The 19,247-nt window shown below is 35.8% G+C and overlaps 3 protein-coding genes across 3 annotated transcripts; all 3 read left to right on the top strand.

Moving 5' to 3' along the window:
• Nucleotides 1-3,756: 3,756 nt before the first annotated feature.
• LOC114363416 (ejaculatory bulb-specific protein 3) lies at nucleotides 3,757-5,552 on the top strand. The gene is made up of 3 exons (XM_028319126.1): nucleotides 3,757-3,863; nucleotides 4,440-4,623; nucleotides 5,278-5,552. The coding sequence occupies exons 2-3, from the start codon at nucleotides 4,449-4,451 to the stop codon at nucleotides 5,460-5,462; spliced, it is 360 nt and encodes a 119-aa protein (XP_028174927.1). The 5' UTR covers nucleotides 3,757-3,863; nucleotides 4,440-4,448; the 3' UTR covers nucleotides 5,463-5,552.
• Nucleotides 5,553-10,131: 4,579 nt separating this feature from the next.
• LOC114363441 (uncharacterized) lies at nucleotides 10,132-18,325 on the top strand. The gene is made up of 8 exons (XM_028319159.1): nucleotides 10,132-10,184; nucleotides 10,651-10,843; nucleotides 11,392-11,573; nucleotides 14,690-14,873; nucleotides 16,060-16,220; nucleotides 17,107-17,151; nucleotides 17,584-17,776; nucleotides 18,138-18,325. Exons 2-8 carry the CDS (start codon nucleotides 10,660-10,662, stop codon nucleotides 18,323-18,325), a joined length of 1,137 nt encoding a protein of 378 aa, XP_028174960.1. The 5' UTR covers nucleotides 10,132-10,184; nucleotides 10,651-10,659.
• LOC114363417 (ejaculatory bulb-specific protein 3-like) lies at nucleotides 14,339-16,310 on the top strand. The gene is made up of 3 exons (XM_028319127.1): nucleotides 14,339-14,416; nucleotides 14,690-14,873; nucleotides 16,060-16,310. The coding sequence occupies exons 2-3, from the start codon at nucleotides 14,699-14,701 to the stop codon at nucleotides 16,242-16,244; spliced, it is 360 nt and encodes a 119-aa protein (XP_028174928.1). The 5' UTR covers nucleotides 14,339-14,416; nucleotides 14,690-14,698; the 3' UTR covers nucleotides 16,245-16,310.
• Nucleotides 18,326-19,247: the final 922 nt, after the last annotated feature.

The following is a 19,247-nucleotide window of genomic DNA, read 5'->3' as shown; positions in this document are numbered from 1 at the left end:
ACTATTGTTAATTAACATCAATTACAACAAACTACGAGTGCTAACCAGCAAGATATAGGTAAACTGCATAATATCCTTCGTATAAAGTATAAACCTTCGATAAATAACGTGTAATTTGCCACACTTACATCGTAGGTATCCACCCGACAACATCAGATGTTGAATCTAAATTTATTCAAGCAGTGTTCATTGTATTCGAGTAATTAGGTCATATTCATATTTTCCTTGTCTGTAACATAGCGTGGTTAGAAGAATATCTTAATCAAGTTAAGGTTTTTCTCAAGTTTTTCAACACGTCAATCGGATAAGATTTTTTTGTGATTCATAGTAGGAACTTGTTGACTTATAAAATGAGATTACTAGCCTATCTTTGTGGAAATCCTTGGAGGAGGCCTTTGTCCAGCAGTGGACGTCTTTCGGCTGAAACGAACGAACGAACGAACGAACTAGCCTATCATCATCATCATTTCAGCCACAGGATGTCCTTGTCCACTGCTGAACATACCTAGGCCTCCCCCAATGATTTCCATATTGGCCGGTTGGTAGCAGCCTCATCCAGCGCCTGGATACTTTATGAGGTCCTGCTACCTTTATGAGCTCTCATAAAGGTAGCAGGACTTATAAGATAGACGACCGTCTATCAACGTTGTGGGTAGAAACTTTGCTGCTGCTTATATGAAATGTTAATATGGACTAGGTACTTGCAATATATGACATAGAGTGGGTACTTTTATTTTGTTATTTCAACTTTTCAGCAATCGCAAGCACTTGAACCAACGGTTATGGGATTGTACCTCGCATAGAGCAGATTAGAATTTCCTTCGTCGTACCTACATACTTTTTGATACAGCAGAAGTTCTCTATGTAATTTGTAATGGAAGACGTTTCAAATCGGGTAAATTTTTGAAAATAGATATTTTTTACTTTAATGCTGTAAGATGAACTTTGAATTACTATGATTCAGTATTAGATTACGTACGGGAACTAATGAACATTAGAACAGTCCAAACTTAACGTGATTTGGCAGTAACTAGTGTAGTACTCGTAACTAAAAACAGTCATTTCCTACTAACTAATGATGAACAGACAATGGAGATTGTTTATAAAGATATACGAAGGTAAAAACAGTCATCAAGCCGGCGAGGCAAATTGGTAATGGATTTGCCAAAATACGTCCATTTACACTCGGAAGTTACCCGACTGCACTGCAAGGAGGGTAATGGTTTTCGAGAATATGTGTTTAATGTTTATGAATCATGACAATCTGTAGTTCAACTCGCTGCCGCACTCAAAAGTGTAGCGCTAGAGTAAATTCATAGTTTTTAAAACGCTAATTTAGATTAGCGTTCTTAGGTTCTTAGGAACTCACTGCGGATTCAGTTGTGATGTCTATAGTGAGTTTTTACAGAATTACACTGCTAATGCAGTGGGCAGGTGCCAGGGTTTGATTCTTAGTAGAGTCAATCTAGAAAACGATTTGGTCTATTACTCTGTGTATCAATAATTACTCCAATGACAGTTTAACTTTCCCGCGGTGACTGTTATAGCTTTTAGACTTGAGAAATATAATAAGGGGTGGTTAATTTAAATTAAAAAAATCTAGTCGTTGTCTGATGAAGAAACAAATTAAAGAAACGAAGTCCGATAAAGCTCCTTTTCGTCTACGAGTATTATTAAGACGTGGTTATTTTTTTTGCTAAGTATAAAGCTTATAGTTAAAAATAACCATGAGTACGTAACAAAAAGCAGGAAAACATTCATTTATGAATAAGTAGTAAAGGTTGTTTCTATTAGACTTTGAACTTCGGATTCGTTATAAAAACCTATTAAGAACGGTTTCAATCAACGGTCTAAAGTCCATTTTGGAACCGAATAATGATTGTTACCTGCAAACATAATGGTGAAGTATATTATAGCACCATTACGTTAAAATTATTTTACGATATAAAAATATATCAAAAAGGGAAAATAGATTTTGATGATTACAGTAGATACAAGTATGTATAATTTGGCCCTATAAAATTTATATATTATTTGTTATAGTATATGCCATTGACTGTATGACTAATCTTCATAAAAAGTGTATGTATAAACTATAGGTACAATAAAATAGCAGGACCGTTAATTGAATTCAGCACATGTAAAAAAGAAAATACCCTAAAAACTTCCAATATTTTTAGTAATTTCATAAATTGATAAACTTCTAAATTAGCTTGCAGATAACATTCGGCAATTAGGTACTTAATAACTTGTCTTTTCCGTTAATTATTCACGGGAAATTGACAAAATTGCGTACTATCGTATGTCCATTGTATTTGCTTACCATTCTTTAGTACCATCACTGCATAATATGATAGGTATTGAAATCGATGGCAATAAATTGGTAACACAGACAAGGTGTGTGGTCTGTGATTAGTAAATTGTGTTCATCAATAAATACCTATTGCTGAATCGAATAAAACTCGTACCTTTACTTCTAAAAGCGATTCCCACCTTCCTTTTCCATCACTAGAGCTCCTGTATGCTGTGCATCCCTCAGACCGACGCATTTAAAAAAATAGAATTATATCCTATCTACCTACGATATTCAAATTAATACCTACCGACGTTTAGGCAGCTAATTGGATCCTTTTTTTCCACCGGGCCCGATTCTGGTAAAAAACTGTGCATTTATCTACCAGGAAAAAGCCTATACCTTATGCAAGTTTTCTAGTGATGAAAAATAATGATGTGTTATGTCAGGTTTTGAATGGTATGAAAATATTGTAAACAATTGACTTTAATAGCCCATTCTGGGCACTGAACGCACGACCTCACAGACAAACATTAGTACCGACTTACAAGGTGACGAAGTGATGATTATTTTAATAACAGACTGAAAAAAATGTGACCACGTACAAACCCTGGTTAAATGTATTAGTAAAATGTACGCATGTTCACATAGCAGTTACACACATTAAAAATAATTGGATAGAAAATTATCAACGGATGTCACATACATAGAGATGGTTTTTTACTTCCAAAACATTGAGTTGCTAGCCAAGCGGTTCTAGCTAAGTAGAGACAATCACATCAACCTAAACACATTAGCACCTTATGTAGTGGAAACAAAAGCGATTTTGCAATAAAAAAATATAACCTGATGTGCTCTCGACTGTACATCAAAAAACCCCTAACAAAAACTGAGACGATAAACATGTTTTATATGATTAGAATAACTTACTAGTCTAGTTTTTTAACGCGAAACTCGTCCTTGGAAACTGATGGTCGAAATTGAAGACAAGAGGTTTAGGGTTTAAACAAAATAAAACAACTGCTTCTTAAAAAATGGTGCAAAACTACTACGACCACTTCTAAGTGGTCTGGATCGTTTGTATAATTATTGCAATAATTGGCGATTAAGTATTGTTATTAATTTTTAGTTAATTTGTTTTAATTAGATTCTATCTTTGTCTATCTCGTTTTGAAGAGTGGAATGTACAATTTCTTTTGAGATACCTACAAATTCTTTCTTCGTATTTTTTATTTTGACCATTTTTCCTACATAGCCTTGTGTCCTGCATTCAACACTGAAAGTTCTTATTAAATTAGTACTTATTACTTCAGACTGCCATTGGTCTGTTTCCCATCAGATGCAATGCAAAATAGGCTTTAAACCCATCACAATGTCTGTCTGTAGTTAACCTTATCTCACAAGCTAGAACCACGAGAAGCCCGCCCGCTCACGCTTGACCAAAGGTAGTTTTTTCCAGGCAACCTTTGTACGGCTGCCGACTCGAGCTTTGGTATATAAGGATGACCTAGCGGGCGACCTGTTACTCAATAACTCAACAGCATTTAAGCAGCACCTGTAACTTTAACAGGTAAGGAAGAAAATGTTAGAAGAAGTGTTTGAACAATAGTGTTGGGGAAAAGATTGTGAAGTCAGAACCTACACAGTTCTGGATAAACTTAAACTTTTTAAACTTTTTTTGATAATTTGTTAGTTAAATTTTGCAGTATAAAACGAATAAAAAAATTATAAATTCCAATTTTTCTACTAATTATGTGTTGCTTTTAAAATAAAGCAACTTACTTCCTATGATCAATTTAAACAAGAATTATCCAATTTCAATTCAATGGGTTGATTAAGCATAATAGATAGGGGAGACCGAGGATAGTTGTGACATTGTAGATTTTGGCAACCTATTAACTATCAGCAAGCTCGCATCAGCGAGTATTTTAGCATGAGACTTGAACTAAAGCACTGTAACGAGTTAATAAGTTCCTAAAAATCGACAACGTCACAACTCTCTTCTGTCTTAACTGTCCTCGGTCTCCCTTGCTCCTTTTTTTGTTCATAAATATCTCTAAACAGGTAACAAAGGAACCATATAATCGAATAGTGTTGTACAAACACATAGACATGATATCGATTTTTGACCCTATTTTTTTTCCAGAATCTCAAGATGAAATTCCTCGTTCTCTCCGCCGTTCTGGCCCTGGCCCTGGCCGACTCCTACAAGTCGGACTACGACAGTCTGGACATCGCGCCTATCGTGAATGACCCAGAGGCCCTCTCGAAGCTCACGGCCTGCTTCCTAGACAAGGGACCCTGCACCCCCATCGCTGCTGACTTCAAAAGTAAGTCAAATAATGAGATTCTATTTTTATAGTGTGTTTCACTTTATACAGACAGTCATAAACAGACAGACGTCTTATACAACTTCGACATAATATGACAGTGTTAAACATGAAGTGCCGTCGATTATAATTTTTAACGGACTTTCAATGAAACTCAGTGTTTAAGCTCAATTTTTTAACAATTGTGAAAATCCTTCCAATTTTCATTTCATGAAAGAAAAGTGTTTGATCAAACTTTTGTAACGTAAATATTAGGGTCTTTACTAATTAATATCAGAATTCAAGTATGTTCTTTAACAGTGAAGAATAATTATGCAGGCCTGTTGCGGATGTTTTAAATATTAAATTCAGTTCTCGAGTTTGAGATTAGAGTTTTTTCTTTTTATGTCCTTTAAATATCAAACTAGCAATGAGTTTTTTTCCGATTATCCTTCTGACCTTAAGAACAACTGATAACGTTGATTGCATTAATCCGTCTTTTCTTTACCCGAACAATTTTTCTTTGTTAATAACTATTGCCTCTTCACACACAATAGGCACTACTCTCATACCTTGTTACATTACGAAGCAGTTAGAGTTAATACTGGGACGTGTAAAAGACCTCCTAGCAAAAATAAAATGAGTTTTTTTAATGACATTACATTTTCTTCGCAGCCTACTTGCCCGATGCTACCGAAACTGCTTGCAGCAAATGTAACACAGCCCAGAAGCAGAAACTTAAGTTGTACCTCCAGAAGGTCAAGGAGACCTCCCCCGATGACCTTGCTGCCCTGAAGGCCAAGTACGACCCTGACTCCAAGCACGTAGATGCCCTGATCGCCGCTCTGAAGGAAGCTTAAACCCTATAGTGATATTAGATTAAGCAAAATCCTATTATGTTTGTAAAAATATTTCTGTGAAATAAAATATGTATAAATATAAAGAAAAAACTTTGTTTCTTCTTGTCTCTCCCTCATTGATATAATTTTAATCTGGTAAAAGAAATAAGTATAGGTATTTATAGTTCTTGCAAGTTGCAACTCACAAAGGCAAGTGAGCTTAACTTGTGTGTAAAAAGTTTACATTAATACACGCCGTCGTGAATTGCAACAACTAAGTAATATCCCATCAAAAACAATACTTGTCAAAAAAAACCAAGTCTCGCAACTCAGTTGTTCTACGGTAAAAAGTTGTGAGATCCATGTAATACCAAGTCCAGGCCAGGAAATCTTTAACGTTTTACATAAATTATTGACTTGGCCATCGCACTAAATAATTTAATTTACACGTGTTTTCATGCGATGGCCAAGTCAATATATTTATGTAAAACGTTAAAGATTTCCTGGCCTGGACTTGGTATTACATGGATCTCACAACTTTTTACCGTAGAACAACTGAGTTGCGAGACTTGGTTTTTTTGACAAGTATTGTTTTTGATGGGATCTCATTTCTTTTTGTATTTTGTAGACAGCAGTTATGTATCTAGAAAACTGGACCGAAATTGAAAAATTTTACTCGACTTGGCGGTTGCACTACCGTGCCCCCAAATATTTTAGTTTTTCCTTGATTCATACACCAAACACTACTTATATTCCAAATTTGAAGCTTCTAGGTCTGCTAGAAGTGCCTTAGAGTTTTGATGATCGGTGAGTCAGTGAGTCAGTGAGTCAGTCAGTGAGTGACAAAATTAAGTAACTTTGACCCGTTATAATTCTTAAACTACTGGTTCAAATTGAATGAAATTTTAAATATACCGTGTCTTTACAATGCCTGCATAGCTAATGAAAATTCAGCCTTCTAGTTTTGTCCACAACGAAGTTACAGGCGGTCGAAAATGGCCTGAATTGCTTCGAGAAAAGGATGGTACGGCCGTGCCGCTTTTTTGCTCGACTTGGTGGGGGCACTGCCGTGCCCCCAGATCATGATACCTTTTTCAATTTTGAAGCCATGATAGCCAAACTGTGAAGGGGTCCTACGAGCCTTCAGCTAACTAATGACTCTAGGTACTTAGAAAGTACTATTTGTCTACGAAATACCTACAGTGTTAACTATGTATAGTGTTTATTATTATAATTAATACCCAATTCGAATTCAATTTAGGTATTTACTCTTTGTTGCGCCATCTTACTCTAACTTTATAAACGTCAAAAATCTGTCAAACACCATACAAAAAGCACCGGTTACCATTATAGTTACCGTTAAGAGCGTTGTCACATTTTTCATGCAGAAATCGAGAATTTGGCAGATTTCGAAATGATTTTAGTCATTTAATTTATTGTTATAGCTTCTTTTGACTTATATCATCGTAATTATCATACGTTTTTACGGAATGTCTATTGACAAAATCTCGTTCAAATTGGATTTTTGCCTACGAAAACAGCGAATTTCGAAAGCCCGATTTCCAGGTAACTCGCGAAGGCACAACTTTGAACTAATATTACAACAAATTTATTTCTATTTTTACCGTAGAACAACTGAGTAGTGAGACTTGGTTTTTTGACAAGTATTGTTTTTGATGGGTTTGTATTACAGAGCACATGTGTACCTAATGGGATAACTGTTTAAAAACACGATTAGATAAATTTTGTTCTATGGATAAAAATTTTAAAGTTACCTCTGATTTTTTAGCATTATACGACCGTGGTTTATAATAATAAATTCTATAAAATCACAATGATATCAGTATTTACCTCTTTGATTTCCTGACTTGTTTAGATTTACAAAAACTAAATATTTATTAATAACTTTTAGATAATAATTTGAATGGCGATTACGATGTTTAGTTACGAGCTCTTTGATGGACACAGATATTATAGATAACGTTTAAAAAATGGCACGCTCGTTTTCATACATTTCATTCTATTTATTTAAGCTATCCATATTTATGTGCGGAAACGTCACAAAATCAGAATAAATTTTAATTTTTCCATTTCCCGCACCATAAAAACTAAAAAGTCAAAAGTAAAATTTAAATAGTAAATATTTTTCATAAACAAGCTTTTGATGCTGTAAAAAGAATAAAATAAAACATAAATTCTTTCAAACCCATAAACTTATTACTTTACTCAATTTAAAGATTAAAAAGATGTCGCGGGATTTACTTGTGTAAAAAATACATTAATTACGTAACTTGATTTTGCTAAAAATCTGATCTGAGAAAAAATCAAATAGGTAAATTATACATTATTTCTTTATTATTATGTATGATGTACTGTCTTAGGTACGATACAACTACGGATTAAGATCGTTTAGTCGACGCAGCGTTGAAATTGTACAGATAAATGCAGTTTGCGCACTCACCACGCGACGTCAAGCAATAAAAACCTAAAATTCGAACGCCAACTTTTTGATACAACGCTCTTAAGATTAGGTTAGGTTAGCCTTAGTAAATTATTTTTCCAGAAATATGAAAGCCTTTTTTTCTTTCCTGTATTGTTAAGATTATGGCTTCGTACGGTTTCCACATTCACTCGTACATTCAATTCAGTAAGGAGAACCAAAGTGACCGACATAGCTCGCAGAATAGCTAAAATTAAGTGGCAGTGGGCGGGGCACAGAAGTAGCTCGTAGAGACGTGGCCGTTGAGGCAGAAAAGTCCTCGAGTGGCGACCACGGGTTGGAAGACGTAGCGTGGGCAGGCCTCCTACTAGGTAGACCGACGATCTGGTAAAAGTCGCGGGAAGAACCTGGATGCGGGCAGCGCAGGACCGTTCATTATGGAAAACCTTGGGGGAGGCATTTATCCCGCAGTGGACGTCTAAAACTTCGTCTAAAATTTAGCTAAAACGAGACGAGACGAATTAGAAATATTCAATTACAAACATTATGAGTGATGTGATGATGATGAATGATACATGATAATCATGACCCTTTCCTTTGAGTTTAATTAAAGATTAGGGACTTTACTGAAACCTGACGCAGACTTCTTGAGAGAACTTGAAAAGTGATGTTGCACCGTTTACCTACACTCGTGCATGTTTACAGAAACACAATGGTTAATAATCTACGCATATTTCACATAAATAGTTGAGTAAATAGACAATGAAAAGATTTTTATTAATGTACAAAATTCAGAAATACAAACTCTTCCTATACATATAAATCTGATCAGTTTGGACTCTATACATCGCTATCATCGAGTACAGCGAGATTTGAACCTGAAACTGCATCTATTTTTTAACTCAGTACTTCACAAACTGAATTACCTACCTGTTTGGCTGAAAGGATATTAATAGGATAAAAAAAGATTTATAAAAAAGTAGACCTATTAATAGCTTCTGTTATTGATAAATTGCAAAATCGCCGGAAAGCTCAAAGTTCAATAACGTCACTAGTTTATAAAAAAGATCAAACGATAACGATCAAATTAATGGTTCCAAAGTTCGTTAGGCCGAAGCCGAACTGACGTAGATGGGCGCGTTTCGAAAAGTTGTTCCAAAAATAGAAATAGAATACCAGTTTACAAATACGTTATGTTTATCTATGATCCATTTTTATATTATTGTTACTGTACTGAAAGTTTATCCGCACCATGATGATGATGATTATGAGCTCAAAATGACGCGCGAACAACTTAATAATATGTGTACCTACAATGAATATATTTTTCTATGTAATCTAAGGTAAATTTTCAAGGCGAGAGTGAATAGGCACTTACAGGGCAGATATGTACCAACCTAGACCGCATTCCACTTAACATCAGGTGCGATTGTGGTCAAATACCTGCCTTGTTATGCATAAAAAAAAAATAATAATTTACACAAAAGTAGGGAAAAATGTTGAAGATTTTTTACGTCTTGGGGCTCGACGCTACTGTGACCAGTAAATAGATAGTATCATTCATCCAACTAAGAAATTCCCTCTATCCATTCATCAAACTCTTATGAATTTTCAGTTACATATACGAGTACATCATGATAAGTAGCATGTAGATAAGTTTGTGTTCATAACTCACCAGATGCCGACAATTTACTTTAAAAGTAAAAGCCTTTAAATATAAAAATAAATAATAATATGATGAAAACATTATCAATATTATTAGCGCTTGGCGAGTAAGGTTTTGTCAGTCCGCAGAGTTGCTAAGCTACTCATAATGAGCGCAAATATGTTAACTCTCATCAATTAGGTAGTTGAAATGATCTAGTGTTCTTTTCTATTGAAATATCTAAAAAGAATTAAATATCGGAAATCTAATAGATACCAAGCGCAAAGACAGTGTCTTCAGTAGAACGAGTGTGGAGCTCCACAAGGCAGTATTTTTTGCCCACTCTAATTCTTATCGCAAAAACTACCTTACTTACGTGACAAAATGCAAAATATTAATGTTTGCTGATGTTAATAAATTCATTACCAGAGAAAAGATAAGTATTACTGAGACATCAATAATAAATATAATATTTTGTATTCTGCCAGGACCCAACACGCTTGCCGACGCACGCTCGGCACAATATTTTTTCAAGCTGTGTTTTTCTCGTACCATAACACAGACTTTGGTATAAAAGAGAGGACTCCAGCGGTCCTGTTACTCAATAACTCAACCGCAGTTCAACGCTACACATCTATTCGCAAATAATTTTCATCAGGTATGAATTTTAAATTGTTAAATAAATAAAATAAATAAATAAATAAAAATTGTATGAGAAATAAATTTTTGTACTTAATGTGTTATCTTTAAAATGTATTTTTGTAAAAATAATTTTACTATTGCTTTGTTAAGGTTAGCTTACCTTTTAAAAGCAAAGTAACTACAGAAATTAAGCCCATCGATGACGATTATTACAATAATCTTCAAATGATACCTAAAACAATGGTAAAATTTTTGTTAATTTTTTCGTCAAGAGCTTATTTTACGGCCGCAAATAATTATGCAAAATTATATGAATTTGGCAGAAGCTCAACATGAAGTTCTTCGTCTTTCTATGACCTGTGGCCGTGGCCATCGACCGCCCAAACTCCTGTCTGATTATGAATTTTTTATACTAAATTTTGGATTTTTGACATGGCATCTTCCATTTTAATATTAATCAAAGTATCTTTAAAATTTCGCAGAAACTCAACATGAAGTTCCTCGTCGTTCTATCCGCTGTCCTGGCCGTGGCCCTCGCCCGCCCCGATTCATACAAGACCGACCACGATGGCCTGGATATCGAGGGCATCGTGAACAACCCCGAGGCCCTCGCCAAGGTCACGGCCTGCTTCCTCGAGAAGGCACCCTGCACCCCCATCGCTGCTGAATTCAAGAGTAAGTCACAATATACAGTGAAAAAATGCGATTGAGGCATTAAGAAATAGAGATAGATCTGCGAGAATATTATGATACTTCTTAATTCGCTTCCTCACTGGCACATTTGCCTGTAATGTAACAATAATGTCTCATTCTCTCACCTGTAATGGATTTTCCTAGGCTCCATTTTGACAACTGACCCTTTCTTTCTCATCATTCGTTGATATAATGTAGGGTACAATATTTTTACCGAGTTACTGGTTTACATTACGGGTCCCAGCAACGCAGTTCTTTACATTCTCTGAAAAACGCTCCAATCTGAACAACCTTTCCAGTAAACAAATTAAAACATTTCTTTGCGCCATTTTGTCATATTTGCTAGTCCATTTTTACATGATCGGCACTAGACAATTTTCACTTATCCTTTCACAATACGACTTTATATTACCTACTAGTATTTACCGATAATAAAAATTTTAAAAGCCTCCGTGATATACGACTGAAAGACAGAGAATAATTTGATCTTAATCTAGTGTACTTAACAGTAACCGTACCTTTTATTGCAGGCGTTTTGCCCGACGCGACCGAGACCGCTTGCAGCAAGTGTACCGCCGCCCAGAAGCACATGCTGAAGCTGTACCTGCTGAAGGTCCGCGAGACCGCGCCCGACGACCTGAAGGCCCTCAAGACGAAGTACGACCCTGACTCCAAGCATATCGACGCTCTGATCGCCGCCATCAAGGACGCGTAAACTGAACTAGATCAAGCTAAAGATGATGTTATTGTGATTGTGAGAGCCTGTGTGAAATAAATAATTTTAAGTTTAATGTGTGTTATGACTTCTCAAGATCTTTAGGCGGCCGATCTAATTCTTTTTCCTACAAAATGATAAGAAAAACAAAATATTACATACATGAACTCGAAGACAAAACCCTTCAGTTTGGTAGGGCAAGCTATATTAATTTGGGACATGTAAAAATGCCCTGAAAAGAACCTATACATAATGAGTTTGAATTCACTGTAAAACAGTATCTAAAAAAAGTTAAAAAAAACATTGTTTTTGGCAAAGGAACAAACGGATCACGTGTTTTAGGGGAACTTGGGGGAGTTACAAAAAATAAGTGAAATCAATGAGGTAACCTATCAAAAATAGGAAAAATTTAAATTCCTACCAATTAATGAGAAAAAAATTTTGATGACACATCAATTTTCGACCTAAAAGTTTTTAAATAGTTTAATAACTAGTTATTTAGGTATGTACATTTTCTGAAACTTTTCAGTTTTTTTTAATTAGCTTTTCAACCCCGATGATCATAATGATCAAGATAATTTTCAAATTTTTTTACTCAAATGTAAAGTTAGGTAAGTATACCTGACTAAAAACCAGGAAAACGTTGTTAAAATCCTCGGTTCCAAAGTTCATTTGGATTGCACTTTGATATGATGATTGTTTAGAGGTGCGTTAAAAAGACGTGTAATACCTACTCAACATTGTTACAAATGATTGGCATAGCAAATAAATAATTATTTGGATTTTACACAGCATTGCAACCAGCGCTATATTTATTTTATTTATTTATAATACAACATGAGATGCCACAGTGGTTAGCTCGATGTGCATCCCTACTATGAATAGAGCTTTTAATTTGCTCAGTTGCCCTACCCTTTATAAACTCACACATAAAATTTAACCGGAGCAGTGATCTGACAATAACGATTCTGTTCATGCTCACAAATGATTGTATGCGCGGCGGGCATCAAACTCGCGACCTCTGGCATGGTAGTTTGTTATGCCTATAGGAACTACCGGACGTTGGACAGTACGTAACATTTTTTTTTAAATAGTCTCGTTAACCCCTAGTAGTAATCTAAATTATACTTGTGTCACGATTCAACACAATAGTCCAAAAACGGCGGGATGCGAACCCGCATAAATACATAGAAATAATCAAAATAAAAAAATATCTATATTTCTTTAGAGACTAAATTAGATTAGTTTTTTAAAATTGTCAAATTAAATGCCCTTACCAGCGCTTTGAAGCAAACATTTGGCAAGTGCTATGAAGAAGTGCCGCAACAAACTCAGTAACTACTGCCTGCCGTTTTAAAATAGAAAAGTAAGGATTTCATATAATTCAGAAGCAAATTACTTTACTTACAACCATAGAGGCTTACAAGTCTTACAACGCATTCTCGCTGGTTGATGAAGTATAGGAATGACAATAATGTCCATAATTCCCCAATAACATGAAAACGTATAAACGAAAGATAAACGAAAATTGACATTTCAGTTGCCAACGGCTAAAATATTTTAAAGTTGTCGAGGCCAAATCCTCTATTGGTTAAAAATTCATTGTTTGCATTCCTTTTCTATAGTAGGTATTTGGGACCAGTCCCATTTAGTTTTTACATATTAAGTTGCAACTTAGGTATCTCTTTCTTATTTATACCTAAATGACATCAAACTTATGTTAGGTAAGTATTAAATTAGATAAAATAAATAGTGCATCTGGGCACTCGGCATAAAATGATCATATTATACATTTTTAGTTTTAGGTCTTTTTTTCTTCGTAGATAAAATTAGCAAATAATTTTATGAAGAGTGAAACACGAGTAACATTTTTTATTCGAGAACACAACCAGGAAAAACTTCAATATGAAAAAGACCCTGCAATCTTTGTAACATAACCCAACTCAATCATTGCCCCAGTCATGAGAATGACACTAAGAAGGTGATAAAGTAATTGAATAATGCACAAGAGGATGAATGTGACTCAGCGAGTACAAAGTGGTCAAAACATGTAGCGATCACAAGTGCTATGATAAAAATAGAGACAGAAAACTAGTATTGCAGTAATACGACAGAATTGTGGCTACTAATTAATTTTGGTGGCATTTTACTAAAATTAATGACATTGGCATAGTTCCTTGATCGCCCAAATCACTTAGGTGTTAGATGATTAGGAAGCTGCACTCATTGAGGTCCCTGTTAACCGCCGTAAGGAAATCCAAACATCGGGGGAAATTGAGACAGGTTTTGAGTTCTATGAAATTCTATGAAGGCTTTTTATCAAGGACATGAACTTCAGCAATTAAGAAAACGACTACAATATTTTTTACAACAATTTATCAATGTATCGCGTTAAAACCTGTTTAAATTAATTCATTTGTGCAACGGGAAAGTTTAAAATTAATTATAACAATTTATTAATCAAAACACTAATCACAGGACCAAAAAAATTTGGAGCTCTACAAGGTCGTATTCTTATACCACTCCTATTACTGTTATCAATAAGTAAGTAAGAGAGAAGAATCTGCTTAACGGGATATCAATTAAATTAATACAGATTTTTTTAAGTTTGCAAAATAAATTGATGAGAATTGATTCACAATATTAAAATTGTTTATCGTTAGCCAGAACCCCACACGCCTGCGGGCGCACGCTTGACCAAATATTGTTTTCAGCGGTGCAAAGAATTTTGGTCGGACGATGACACGGGCTGCGGTATATAAGGATCTCAGGCCATCCTGTTATTCAATAACAAAACTGCACTTCAGCTTAGAGTACCAGTCCACTCGGAATTTTAACAGGTATGGTGTTTAAAATTGTCAATTATTAATAATATTTAAAAAGGGATTTTGCTATTATAAATCAGTTCCATAATCAAAATCATTGTTTGTTTCATTAGTGGGTACAAACGCCTTTTCTTCTCTAGTAACTTTTAGAATTTGAACCGTACAGAGGTCACAAAATAATTCAGCCCTTATTAAACTCATGAATTTACATAAATCATATTTACATTTCCCTGTCTTTGCCAAAAATGAGTTTACTGATATTCATGCAAGAATCCATACCTTTTCCAGAATCCCAAGATGAAGGTCCTCGTGTTGTCTGCTGTACTAGCCATCGCTTTGGCAGCTCCTTACAGCACCGACAATGATGACCTGGACGTGGAAGCTATCGTGTGTAACCCGGAGACCCTTTCGAAGGTCACTCAATGCTTCCTGGACAAGGGACCCTGCTCTGAAGTTGCTGCTCAATTCAAAAGTAAGTGTTTAATATTAGCCGGTTTGCAAAGTGGACCATATAATCTGTTAGCAATACATTTGAAAATTTTATTATTGAAGGTGGGGTACCTAGACATACTAATTGACGGATTTACTAGTTATTGGGGAGAGAACTACTAGATAAGAGTATTCGAAGGTACTAGTATAAACTACAAAATACAGCATAGTTGCAGTGGTAATAGACGTTATTCATTATAACAAGGTTGTATAGTCTGAAAACTGTACAGTAAATTATGTCGAAATATTACTATTACCTAATACTCAAAATGGAATTTCTGAAATTTCGACATTGGTTTGGAATAACATGTCATGATATCACAATCATTTTGAATAAAATGCTATGGGTACCTAAATAGTGATAGCGTTAGCTGGTGTTAGGCCTCAGCCTCGAACTTAGCGGGCAGCGGGGCGGGAGCGGCGGCGGCGCTGGAGCGGGGCGGGCAACGCAGACCCGTTCTCGAAACAAGCGGGCAGCTTGCGCGGCGCTCTAGTGGCGAAGTGTTGTGTTCGGGGTTGTGTTGTCGAGATATTTGTTTTTATTCGCAAACGAAATGTCTGAACAACGGCGACAATTTTATTTCGATTCAAATTTATTCCTAACGCCTGATTTATTATGGGCAAAAGAAGGAGTGCGCTGCCCGCTCGTTGCCCGCTCCCTCGCCGCTGCCCGCTCGTTGCCCGCTGCCGCGCCGCTGTTTTCGAGAACCGGTCTATTTGATTTTACGCATAAGATCCTGCCGCTCCCGCGCCGCCGCCGCCTCCGCCCCGCTGCCCGCTAAGTTCGAGGCTGAGGCCTTAGTTCCTCACAATCATTCGTGTTTAGTCAATATTGCATGTTAGCACAAGGTAGGCGTTATACTCGTATAAACTCGACAAGGAATAGACAACTCATCCACCAATGGACTACCTCAAGATGAAATGTCGGTGATCTGAACAATATCTTGCTTGCATAATTGATATTTAATTTAAGATTTTAAACTTTCGCGTTCCATTTCAACTAAAATTGAGACACACGGGTCTCAATAACAGACAAGTCGACTTATGACCACGACTGAAACCATGAGTAGGTATATTATGTAGCTTTCTGTCAAAATGTCGCATTGAGGCCCGTGTTTGTCTATTTTAGTTAATATTGAATTTTCACAATATCCTATTATCCATTTCAGGCGTGTTGCCCGACGCTACTGCAACAGCGTGCAGCAAATGCACCCCAGCTCAGAAGCACATGCTGAAGCGTTACCTGCAGCAGGTCAAGGAGACCTCCCCTGATGACCTTCAGGCCCTAAGAGAGAAGTACGACCCTGACTCCCAACACATTGACGCTTTGGTCGCCGCTCTGAAGGACGCGTAAACGACGTGTGTGTTACGTTTGTAAAGTTATTTCTGTGAAATAAAATGTTATGTTTAGAAAAAATGTGTTCCTAACTTTTATTGCGGTCTGCAAAATTGCCACAGGTTAGATTAAAGCTGCTCGACCCCAGGCCCGCTCGAAAGAATTTTAAGTGACCCGCGCAAGTAGGTACTTGTGGTTTAATCTTAATAATTGAGTTTTTATTGAGCTTGTCTTGAGACTAACTGAAATAGGAAATAAAAGTGGTCCGTCGTTAACGACTGAATTCACTATTGACCCGACTCTTCAAAAGGTTGATCAGCCCTGGGTTAGATGATTTTATGAAAGAAGCTGAAAGGACAAGAAAAATAAAACATAATGTAATGTAGTAAATCATTAAGTTAGTAATAAAATTAAAAAGTAACAAACTTTAGTTTACGAGTAGTTCAAATAACTTTAGGTACCTACTTATAATAAAAATAATTTACCAGTAAAAAACTAGCAGAAACTTTCTTTATCTCTAAATTAATTGCCTGTAGGTATTTATTTTACTATAATTCATAAATAAGGCATGATCTTGTCAAAGTTACCTGTGACACTAAAATCTTTGGGAAAGTTAAACGATCATTGGACTAGACATGTAACGAAATTAATTATAAGAAAAGACTAGAAAATTGTTTAAAATATTATTAATATTCGTAAAATCAATGTCATAGACATATCCAAGGCCATCGTGTGCTTTTTGGAAACATTAGGCTTTGCTTCAACGCTAATGATATTATAACCATTGAATCACCCCAATTACATTCAGTGTTTCGGTATTATATAAAATTGTACATTTCCGCTAAAATATACTATATAATGTTTCGGAATTGCTATTTAGTTATTCTGTCAACTGATCCTCAACAGGCAAAGAAGACTCTATTTGGTAAGACCTACTTTTAATAATTCTGATCTAGATTTTTAGCAACCAGAAATATTCCTAGATAGTGCTGCTATTTAACTTTAACCTCTCTCTACGAATGTTGGTTATTAGATGATTCCTTTTCTTCCCTTTCCCATTAACATTTTTTTCTATAATTGCATGTAGAGCATACCTTTTTTGAGGTATTCTCGTATATTCATATAGAAACATAGAAGAATAACTTGTATCTATCACTACTTTCTTCTTGATCAACGATTTAAAATTCGATCTAGGTAGGTAGCTGTTATAATTTTAATTTTAACACAATTACGAGTACGAGGCTGAAGCAGATACGAATACATACAGGTGGTACCTATCTAGGTCTCATCGGCTTTGGGTTGCCATCAATGAAATTATCAAACAAGATTATTTTATTACACTTTTGTTCTTCCTTAGCTAAACCCAAAGATGAAGGTCATCTTCTGTGCTGTGCTGGCTGCGATGGCGCCCCTAGTGCTATGCTACGATGAAATCTACGATAAAATAGATGTCGATAAGATCATAAACGATGACGCCCTCTTCACTAGCTACCTTAACTGCTTGCTGGACAAAGGGCCCTGTGATCAGGAGCATTCTCCCGAGTTTAGAAGTAAGTTTTTGTTTTGATTATTCTATAAACTCGTTATTTTATCCATTCATACTAGTTAATCTACACTATTGGATATTTAACCGCTAAATGTTTATGCTACCCAGATCAAAATAAATTAAATGCCCCTGCCTGTAATTTCAAATTAAACTTTAAAAAACTTGACTTTGAAAAAACCCTTGCAACACACGGATTCCATTCCCACAAAACCGGGATCAATATTCAATAGGACCCAGACCACTTTTACTGTAGGCAATTTTCCGCACTATTTATGGGTCGCCATAATATGATACTCACCAGATATTCCACATCCCAAATTACTTAATTCAATCTAATGACATAATTTCAATCTTATTTTCCACAGAACTGCTACCTGAAGTGATAGCCACAGCATGCGCCAAGTGCACTCCAATCCAAAGGCAGCACGTCCGAAAGACCGTGAAAGCAATCACAGATAAGAAGCCTGAAGAATTCAAGGAGTTCATATCTAAGTACGACCCCGACCACACCCATGAAAAGGCTTTCACTGCCTTCGTTCTCGCTACCGATTAAATGTATAAACAATGCCTGTATTACCAATTTAATTATGGGTACGAGAACCCGTAGACTACTGAATTGGTAATACGAATCAAGGAATGATTTCTTCAAAGTGATTTTGTCTCTATGATATGATTTAAAACAGACAGAGTAAGTTGGATAAATGTCGCTGCTGCGTCGCCAGATCCTTTTTCTTGGCTTGGACTTGACTTAGTTAAGATCAAAGATTGCATAAACTAAGCTTGTCAGGTGGCTATGGAGTCTTATCTCTTGTCTCATCTATCCGAAAGGATACTTTGAGCAAATAAATGACACCCAACGGTAGATTCTAAATCACTTTAAAGATTTATTCCTGAACTTGTTCCTGAAATGAAACACCTGTTACTTTACTTCGGTCAATTCCAACGATGGCGTTTGCAAGGGATTGTTAATTTTTAAAAGCCTTATAAAATGTAAATCCCGTTGGCTGAGACTGGACCAAAGTGTAGTTTCAAAACGACCATTATGTGGAGCATTACATTTTAGCAATATAGACTGTGCAATGTCACTTCCTGCTGTTTTATTGTAACCTTTAATTCGCTTTCAGAATCAATGATGGTTTTAATATGAATATTCACTTCTTCTGTAGGTATGATAATAATTTCATGGAAAGCTAAAATATCGGATCCAATTTAGCAGCTAACGTTACTTACACGGCATTCATTTAACTTTTTATTAGGGGACAAGGTAAGTATACAGCGTGCATTATTCTTGCTGCACAGGAGTTGCAGTGGTGGAAATGAGATGTAGGAAACTTTTCGTAACAAAAACAAATCATATCAACCACTGTTTAAACATTATTGAGTGCTTTAAAATGTTTTTGATTTTATATCAAAATTCACAGTTCAACCAGTGCAGCTCAACAAACTTATGTTCAATGAACCGTACAATGCCTGTT

This window comes from Ostrinia furnacalis, unplaced genomic scaffold, assembly GCF_004193835.3.
Source record: "Ostrinia furnacalis isolate ACB-3 unplaced genomic scaffold, ASM419383v2 OfSCF7119, whole genome shotgun sequence".
In the NCBI taxonomy this organism is placed as follows: domain Eukaryota; kingdom Metazoa; phylum Arthropoda; class Insecta; order Lepidoptera; family Crambidae; genus Ostrinia; species Ostrinia furnacalis.
The sequence above is the reverse complement of the archived record's forward strand: the minus strand, read 5'-3'. Positions and strand labels throughout refer to the sequence as shown.

Excerpts from the sequence above, each read along its gene's own strand:
- LOC114363441 (XM_028319159.1), top strand. The coding sequence starts at position 10,660 with ATGAAGTTCCTCGTCGTTCTATCCGCTGTCCTGGCCGTGGCCCTCGCC. Across the intron at positions 11,574-14,689 it reads TCGCCGCCATCAAGGACGCG|AATCCCAAGATGAAGGTCCT; the intron begins TAAACTGAACTA and ends TACCTTTTCCAG. Across the intron at positions 16,221-17,106 it reads CCCAACACATTGACGCTTTG|TTATTCTGTCAACTGATCCT; the intron begins GTCGCCGCTCTG and ends ATTGCTATTTAG.
- LOC114363417 (XM_028319127.1), top strand. The coding sequence starts at position 14,699 with ATGAAGGTCCTCGTGTTGTCTGCTGTACTAGCCATCGCTTTGGCAGCT. Across the intron at positions 14,874-16,059 it reads AGTTGCTGCTCAATTCAAAA|GCGTGTTGCCCGACGCTACT; the intron begins GTAAGTGTTTAA and ends TATCCATTTCAG.
- LOC114363416 (XM_028319126.1), top strand. The coding sequence starts at position 4,449 with ATGAAATTCCTCGTTCTCTCCGCCGTTCTGGCCCTGGCCCTGGCCGAC. Across the intron at positions 4,624-5,277 it reads CATCGCTGCTGACTTCAAAA|CCTACTTGCCCGATGCTACC; the intron begins GTAAGTCAAATA and ends TTTTCTTCGCAG.